Genomic DNA, 8881 nt, shown 5'->3' on the forward strand with positions numbered 1-8881 from the left:
ACACACACACACACACACACACACACACACACACACACACACACACACACACACACACACACACACACACACACACACACACACACACACACACACACCCCGCCAAGAGCTTTCTTTCCCTTCCCCAGGACCTAGGGCCTAGGGCCTTCATATCCTCCTGGGTGAGAAGAGGACGCATAGAAGCTGATGGTTTGTGGTTGTGTGCTAATAAGCACTTCTGCAGGTGATAGTCATTAGGGAGTGAGTACGGTCAAGGCGGAGGGATTTGGGGCTTGCAGGAAGCCACGGGTGTGGTTTGGAGAAGAATCTTTTGTTATAAGAAGGCCCTCTTTCACTTCTGGTTTCACCAGCCTCACCCATCTAGCAATTGTAATTAAAAAAAAAAAATTCCTGTCTACTTGTATATCTTCCTGTGCTTTCCAGCCTTCATCCTAATGGCAGTTAGTGGCTTGTCCTGCTCTGGCCTCCAAGTGCTGGGTCCCCTCTGCTTCAGCCCTGTCCCTTATGAGCTCCCACATGGCCCCCCACCGCACCCTGTCACTGAGGCCTTTTCCATAAGCCTCTGATGTAGGAAGACGCTTCTCTTGTTCTGGTCCTTCCCTCCCCACTGACTGATCTCAGGGAAAGTAAATGTCTGTCCAAGGCTTGTGAGGGGCAAGGGGCTCGGGGGTGCCAGTGCCAACACCACATCTTCTGCTTCCTGCACAGGCTCTGGGCCCCCTGTCATCCCCACACCTGTTCAGAAGACTGGAGGGACCTCTCCCAGGCCTTCCTGATGCTGGTCATGAAGAACCCAAGTTCCTGGGAGAAATGTTTAGCCCTGAGTCCCTCATCAGAGGGGATTTGGCCTCAATTTCCTACATCACCCTAACCTCCTATCCAGCTCTATCCTCTTCCCTACTTGCTGTGAGGGAGGCCAACTGTGATAACTCCTCCTTGTGGTCCAAACAGCAGGGAACTCCAAGCTCTTCTGCAGCCCTGGGCTTCCCTTCTCCTGGCTCTATCAGCCCCTTGCCATTTGGGACTCCAGGGACCCGTGGGTTACAAGCATTCCTTGAGCCTTCTCTGAGGGCTGGGAGCCCGTGGGGTTAAAGGAACTCATCACAATGACCATTAGGGTGCAGAACTGCCACTGAGCTGTGCCTTGACCAGCACCCACCCCAGGAATCCTAAGGGAGCCCCCAGAGCAAGGCCCCAGGCAGACCCCATATGGGAACAGCAGGCACTCAGCAGAAGCATTTCCCACTTACAAAGCTGACCTCTTGTCATTAAGAAAGACTCTCATCCAGAGCCAGGAAATGGCAAAGGTCCTCCAGATCTTTGTCTTTAAGGGAAAAGAAAGTAAATCCCAGAATCCCTCTTCTTGGGCACCAGGAGCCTCAACGAGGCTCAGCAGGCCACAGCTGTTTGTCCTGGCCCCTCCAGTGCCTGCTTTGTTTTTAGAACATCTCAGGTCCTCCATATGTTTCCTCCCAGCCGCTATACCCTGCCACCCGGTTCACCTCCCTGGGCGCAGGCCCCTTGCTGGGGCCGCTTCTGGGTTGCCTCCCCTCCCCCACATGTGGCAGGTGATGCGGATCTGCTGTGGGAAGAGGGGGTGGCTTTTTTCTGTTGTTTGGAATACGGCTTCGTGAGCGATTCCATGAATTATTCCATTCAGCCAGATGTGCTTAGCAGTGGTACATACACCTGGGGGCTCCGGGGCTGCCTGAGGCTGTCCCACCCCCGCCCCGCTCACCACGGCCTCTGCTTGCCCCTCAGGCCCTGCTGGAGACGGCGCTGACGCGGGTGGTCCTCCCCATGCCCATCCTGGTGCTACCCCCGATCGTCATGTCCATGCTGGAGAAGTGAGTTGGGGCCCAGGACAGAGGCCATCGTAGCGGAGAGGGTGGGGGAAGGGGGACCTGCTGGCCCACGGCAAGGGTCCTGGTTTGTTCAAACTCTCCCTGGCAGGGCTGCTGGAATCATCCTGTGAGAATTCATGGACTTTGGCTGCTCAGGACCCTGTGCTAAGTTCTAGGAGGGATGTCCCGATGGACATGGCTGGCCCTGCCCTGGAGCTGGCGGTTCTAGTGTGTGTGTGTGTGTGTGTGTGTGTGTGTGTGTGTGTGCACGTGTGTGCACGCACGCGCTCTATTAGTGCACAGCACAGGACCAGTGGTGAAGAGAGTCTGAGGACTATGGTGGGAAGACTAGACTTGGGCCCAGCGCAGCCCTTTCCGGCATCTGCCATGAGGCAAGTCACCACCTCACTGAGACTCAGTTTCTTCATTTAGACAATAATTGTACTAACCTCCCTGCCGCCCTCAGAGGGATGTTCTGAGAACACATTTGTCCTGACCATAAAGAAATAAGAAGATACAATAATAAGAACAATGATGGAGTGATTCTATTAATTAATGAGTGTGAAATTGAATCACAAAGGCGGGAATGCTGCTGGAAGGAGAGGCTGAGGAGAGGAGGGAGGAAGCAGGGCGGGTTTGGGCAGGCCCTGAGGGTTGGGGAATATCTAGCAGGACGGCAAGGGGCAGGGAAGGGTTCCAGGTGTGGGGAGCCAGATGAGCAAAGGCCTGGAGGTCTGGTGCAGGTAGAAGTGAAGAGGTGATCGCTTCCTCCTTCCCGGGGGCCCAGCCTGGGAGGGGCACCTCAAGGCAGTGGATGGGCTTGGGGGCACTCCCTCTGGGGCTCTGGATCAGGGGCTTCTCCCCAATTTGGGGACCTTCGTATTCCCACAAAACAAATTACAATAACAGCTAACACTTAACAGCTAAGCACTGGCTGCATCCCAGTCCTCTCCCAGCCGGGTCCCCCCTAAATGCCATCTCCTCAACGAGGCCCTCCTTGACCACCCCATCGAGATTACAGCCACCAGGGCTTCTTCCCCCGCTACACTGCCTTATTTTTACTCACTGCACTTATCCATAGCTGAGATTCTTTATCTAGTTATATGCTATCTGTCTGCTTCATTAGAATGTCATCTCCATGGAGGCAGGTCAGTTCCTTTTTTTTACTGCCCTGCACAGCATCTAGCAGAGTTCCTAGCACACAGTGATGCTCAGTGTTTGTTGAATGAATGAATGATCTCATTTAACCTTCACAACAGTGCAAAGAGGTGAGCATGATGTCCCCATTTTACAGACAAGGAAAGGAAGGCAAAGAGAGGTTGTGTCATCTGCTTACAGTCACATACTAGGAAATGGCAGAGCCAGGCAGGGCCCAGGAATATGGCTGCAAAACTGGACTCTTCCTACCACACTGGATCACAGCACATAATCAGCCTGTCTTTGGAATCCACCCCACATGGAGACAGGAGAGGGGCAGATTTGGGGAACTGGCCTCAGAAAGCCTGTGTTTTGATAAGGGCAGGACCCACACAAAGGTCAGCTGCAGGTGGGACCCAGCAGTGTGGGAACAGGGTCAGGAAGGATGACCTTGAGGGGAGGGCTGGTCCAGAGGAAAGGGGCTGCAGCTGGCACTGAGAGTAAAATAGGATTTTGTTGGAAGGGAGGGCTTTCTGGGCAAGGTGTGGGCCTGCTGCGTGGACCTTGAAGAGCCCAACCCAACAGAAGCAAAGCACACTCTCTCATCGGGCCTGCTGATAAGGGGCCCTGTGTCCAGCTGAGGGGATGATCCCTTCGTCCCCTGGAAGAGTGGGGGAGGTGCATAGTGGGCATGGGTACCTGAGCAAGGGATGGCGTGTTGAACACTGAGACTTAAGAATATTAATCTCTGGAAGTTGCAAAAATAAATCATGGGAAGCGATTGCTTTGGTGCCCCTGAACCTCGTATACGCCGCTCTCTGGCGAACTGAGGCTGTCCCCAAATACCAGAGACTGCAAGTGCACATAAGGACACCACTGGGCAAATGAGGAAGGGAGGGCTTCTGTCTTCAAGGCTACTGAATCTTGAACCTGGAATTTGCTGGGGAAAAATGTGGTCTGTGATGCCTTCTGGGTGCCATCTGAGCTGGGTTTGCAGAACGTGGAGTGGCGGTTAGTGTCCCATTGGTTGGGGGCTTAAATTTAGCTTTGGGAGGCTTGGGAGGTGGGGTGGGATTGTTCTAGTTCTGAATGTCCCAGCCTGGAATCAGCCTGGACTGCGGGTGCCCTGCATCTGGCTCAGCTCAGGGTCAAAGGAAGCCCCTCGGGTAGGTAGAAGAGAGTTAGCCACTGGTCTCCTGGAAGACTTGTATTTAGTTGGTCCTTTCCTGAAGCTTGTGGGAGGGTCTCTGAGGAGGAGAAAGAGTCCAGCATGGGTTCCCCCAGGAATATCAAGACTCAGTTTGCACCCTCAAAGACATAATTAACCTCATATACATGGGGCCGGGGGAGCTGCCAGACTGTGAGGTGGGGGGCAGGGCAGGTCCGGCACCAACTGAGACTCCTGGCAGGAGTCCCGGGGGGCTGGTCAGTTTCCCACCTGGAGAATGATGGCACTGCCCCTCTCACCACCTTGTCCACTAGAGCTTGGCACTTTGCACCATCCAGCGGGCCCCGGGCTCTTGGCTGGGGCCTCCCTGCCGAGCACCCCACGGCCTTTCCATGCAGGGTGCTAATGGAAGGGCCTCTGCTGAGGAGGCTGATGGGGGAGGCAGCCCTACCCTCGACCCTCGGAGCCCCGGGCTGGGTAAGGGAGTCAGGACAGCCAGGGAAAAAAGACAAAAGAACACTTACAAAGCAGCCTGCTTGCAAATTAATGGAGCGCAAAAGTAAAACTGCTCCAAGTGCTGAGGGAAGGCACGGCAATGGGGAGACAAGCTGTTGTGTGGCAGCGAGTCTGGCTTGGCCCCGGCCTCAGTTTCTCCTCTCTGGGAGGACCCTGGCTTTCCTGCTGGGATAGCAGAGGTGGGCGGCGTGTTCAGGTGTCCCTGTCTCTGAGATGAAAGGAAAAGGGTCTCCTGTCAGAAGCCGAGAATCCTCCACTCTGCCGAGCAGGGCCTCTCTCTGAGGGGTGCATGCCCCACCCCTCACTCTCCACTGAGCCTTCCCTCAGGCCCAGGGCTCCACTCCAGCTCCACTGTCCTGGGGAGGAAGCTGGTTTTGGACTCAGGGCCCGGAGAGCAGCCCCGCCCCCCCAACTCGGAGGCAGCTGTTGGGGGGTCTCTCCCCCAGCTCTGCATCCCTGGCCCTGGCCCGGGCCTGGACTTTTCTGCCTTCCCAGGCTGGGTCTCAGCTTGGTCAGGGTTCAGGCCACACCCTCCACGATAGCTCCTGAGGCCGCTCCCCAGCCTCCCTCATTCCCGGGGATCCGGGTCTTTCCTCTCTCCCAGGCATTCGCACATCTCTCCATCTGCATATTTTAACTCCCCCAGCTGCCTTTCCAATTCCTCCCTGCCATTTCCCTCTCCTTCTCCCCTCCCCCTGTCCTGCTGTGTTCACTCTCCCGCCTGGGCTGGGACTTCAGAGGCTCCTGTTGGCTGCTGTCTGAACCTTCCTCCTTCCTGAGTGGGGAGGACAGGCCAGGGACTTTCTGGATCCCTTTCACAGTGGGGACTTCAGCCAGCCACCCGGAGAGAGGAACCAAGGTCGCAGCCCCACGTAGAAGGGGTCTGTCCAGTGTCCCCACCGAAAGAGTCCATGTCCTGCCCCTCACCTGCCAGGGAGGGAACCTCCCTCCGTGATCCTCCCTCGGGGCTGTGCCTCCAGGGACCACACACCCTCCTGTCCCCTCCCCCCTGCTCTGGCCACAGGGGCTGAAGTCCCAGTCCCTGCCACGGGAGCAAGAGTGCCCACCTTCTGGTCCTGCTGGAGAAGTTAATCTGAGTTGAAAACATCTCAGGACCCATCTCAGCCTTACTCCCAGCCCCTCCATGACTCCCATGGAAGCCCAGGAGGCCTCAGGCTGAGTCCGTGGGGAAGAGGCGGGTAAGGCTCACCTGGAAGAGAGGGAGAAGATGGGGGCACTGGACCAAGGCAGAGGGGATGCCAGAAGGGCTTGAGTTTGATTTGGGCACCTTTGTCCCCCTGTTCTTAATCCTGTGGAAATTCCCCTCCCCAATAGCTCAGTTCAGGCTTAATTTAACAACTGGACAGATCTTGGGGTCTGGGCCAGTGGGAAGGGCTGGAGGACAACCCAGCCACCAGGATCCTCCCTCGTTCCTGCTGGTAACAAGGGCAGTAACGACAGCAATACTAACACACCTCACTGAGCACTTACTGTGTCCAGGTCTTTTACTTGCATAGAATTTACGAGTGATTGGATTGTTATTGGTACCTAAGTAGGAACATCCTGGGCCAGAGTTTCCCAGAAGTGTGGTCTGGGGATCACCTGTTTTGGACTCATGGAAGGTTCCCAGGTGTAGTACCAGCTGAATCAGGATCTCATGGGGGAGTCTGCATTTTTAACCACTGCCTAGATACTAAAGTTTGAGAACTGCTGCTCCCAGTTTTGCTGTCGCCTTAGAGCCAGCTGCTCTTGGGATTCATGTGCCAGGAGGTGAAGGTGGTGTGGGGTTTGCCTGCCCTGACACTGAGGCGCTGCCCCCAGAAAAGCCTCTCCCCTGCCTGTGGCCACAGCAGCCCTGCTCCAGGAAGGGAGGGGCAAGAGCCCTGGTTATAGCTTCTTCACACCAGGAGCCAGTCTCAATGCGGTGGAGGCTGACGCTTACCCAGGGCAGCATGTGTACCCACCCAACACCCCTTGGCAAATAATCCATCTTGCTGACACATCCCACCCCAGGCCCCCCCCAAGCAGAATACCTGGTGGATTATACAGAACGAAATGTTCTGATGGACAACGCAGTGAAGGTGGACTCGCCAGCTGCTATGCCCTCCACTCTGTCTGCAGAAGCCGTTTTGTCATGGGGCTGGGGGACCCAGGGCCCTGGAGGGAGGCTTTTGTACCCCTCTCCTGCCCAAGAATCCCAGCTCTGTTGCTCACCGCGGGGAGGGGTGCCAACTGTGAACTGGTGATGCAGCAGGCAGAGGGTCCTTAAGGCAAGAGCCAGAGCAGCTCAGTGACAGCACCTTTAGGGAGTCAGAGGAACCCAGACAGCAGCCCTGCCTGCCTCCTGCAGACTTGGTCTTGGCCTTGGGCAAGTCACTGTGGCTCTTGGATCAAAGGTGACAAGGTGGTCAGCAGGGTGTGTTCTGTTCCCATACCCGGAAGAGGTCATCCTCTCCTGGCTGTGTGCGCGTGTGTATGCGTGCTTGTGCGTGCGTGTGCGTGAATGCGTGTGTGGTTTGTTCACTATTGCAATATGTGCTGCCTTCAAGGCCCATCTTCCTCCGCTGTGTCCCCGCGTGGACCCCCCACCCCCTGCACAGGAGCAGGGGCCGACAGCCTCCTCTGTCGTCTACCCCACACGTGGCCTTCTTTGCGCAGGGCTGGATGCACAGTGGGGTGGGTGCCCCACAGGTGCTCATTTATGATTTATGGTTGAGAATTTAAGCGGCAATGTCCTTCAGGGCAGGGCCTGGGGAGAGGGCTGCCACCGGGGGATGGTCCCAAAGACAGAATTCCTCCACAGTTACTTAGCTATGGGCTGGGCCTGGCCCTCAGACCCAGTGGGACCCAGCATGGTGGCTAATGGCCAGCTCACCCTGTCTCTGGGTCTCATGGGGCACCCCCTTCTCTCTCTCCCACAGGACAGCTCTCCTGCAGGCGCGCCCCCGGCTGCTCCTCCCCGTGCAAAGCCTCGTGTGCCTGGCAGCCTTTGGCCTGGCCCTGCCGCTGGCCATCAGCCTCTTCCCCCAGATGTCAGAGGTCAGTGGAGGGAGGGGCTCAAGGGCAGGACAGGGAGGGTTGCCGTTCGGTCATTTATGAACCAATACCTACTCAGTGCTGACACATTAGCACTGTGCTGGCTAGGTACTGGGGTTAGATGGTGAATGAGACGGGCCCAGGCTCTGACCTCTCAGGGTCAAGGGTCAAGCAGTGAACACAGCGATGAAACGGAATAGCAAGTGAAGGGTGAGCAGTGTTAAGATGGGAGGAGTTTGGCCGTGGGAGGAGACAGTCGGGGCCCAAACAGAGCTTAGAGAGAAGTGGCATTTCATGGGGGCCTGAAGGATGGGCTAGAGTTGGCCAGGTGTGTAAGAGGTGAGGGGACACATAGGCTGAGGTCACCTGGTGTGAAGGGAGGCGGCACACAGCTGAGGAAAGCCTGCCTCTTGGGCAGAGAGTGGGGAAGATGAGGTGGGCCAGGTACGGGGGCCTGACGTCAGCGGGTGCCGGGAACTTGGAAGCCAGCGCAGTGGGTAAACGTTACCAGAAGAGCTGTGCAGAGCAGGACCACAGATTCCTGATTTTGAACGGTCCCCATGGCTGTATGGTGAGGCTGCGTTGGAGCTCTGGAGAAGGAGCCTTCAGGAGGCAGTGGCGGGAGTCCAGCGAGAGATGATGGCGGCTTGGACCAGGCTGCTGGCAGCGGGCATGGAGGGAAGTGGGTCCTTTAAGAGAGAGTTAGGAGACAGCTTCATCAGGATCTGATGAAGAACTGCGTGTGGTGGGAGGACAGGGAACCGGCAGGATGTGCGCCCGGCTTTCTGGTTTTGAACACCCCGGCAAGACGGAGATGAGGGGCCGGCGTGCGGGAGGACAGCATGTGGAGCTGGATGCGCACATGGGGTTTGATGAACCTGTGGAACTTGTGAACAAAGGTGCCCTGTGGAAGCTGGCTTTGGGTCTAGAAGCCAGGAGAGAGGCCTGGGCTGGAGGGACAGAAGTAGGAGCCCCCAGCATAAAACTGATGGAAGCCAGGGTGGTGGGTGGGATCATCCCAGGAGCGTGTGGAGAAAATAGGCCCTGGGGAGGGGAGCTGCCCAAGGACAAGTGGCCAGGGAGGTAAGGACAGGGCCAAGTGAGACTGGAGTTGGGGGGCCTCCACAGGGTCAGACCCTCCCGAGAGGTTAAGCTCGGTGGGGTTGAAGAGCGTCCCTTT

At 56.8% G+C, this 8881-nt stretch overlaps 1 protein-coding gene across 1 annotated transcript in view; it reads left to right on the top strand.

The window, feature by feature from the left end:
* SFXN5 (sideroflexin 5) overlaps positions 1 to 8881 on the top strand; it is a 116040-nt gene that overhangs the window by 92011 nt on the left and 15148 nt on the right. The window contains exons 11-12 of the mRNA XM_007453426.1: positions 1762 to 1847; positions 7587 to 7704. Of these exons, the coding sequence (XP_007453488.1) occupies positions 1762 to 1847; positions 7587 to 7704 (204 nt within the window). The remainder of the gene's footprint in view (positions 1 to 1761; positions 1848 to 7586; positions 7705 to 8881) is intronic.

This window comes from Lipotes vexillifer, unplaced genomic scaffold (assembly GCF_000442215.2).
Source record: "Lipotes vexillifer unplaced genomic scaffold, Lipotes_vexillifer_v1.1 scaffold253, whole genome shotgun sequence".
NCBI lineage: Eukaryota > Metazoa > Chordata > Mammalia > Artiodactyla > Lipotidae > Lipotes > Lipotes vexillifer.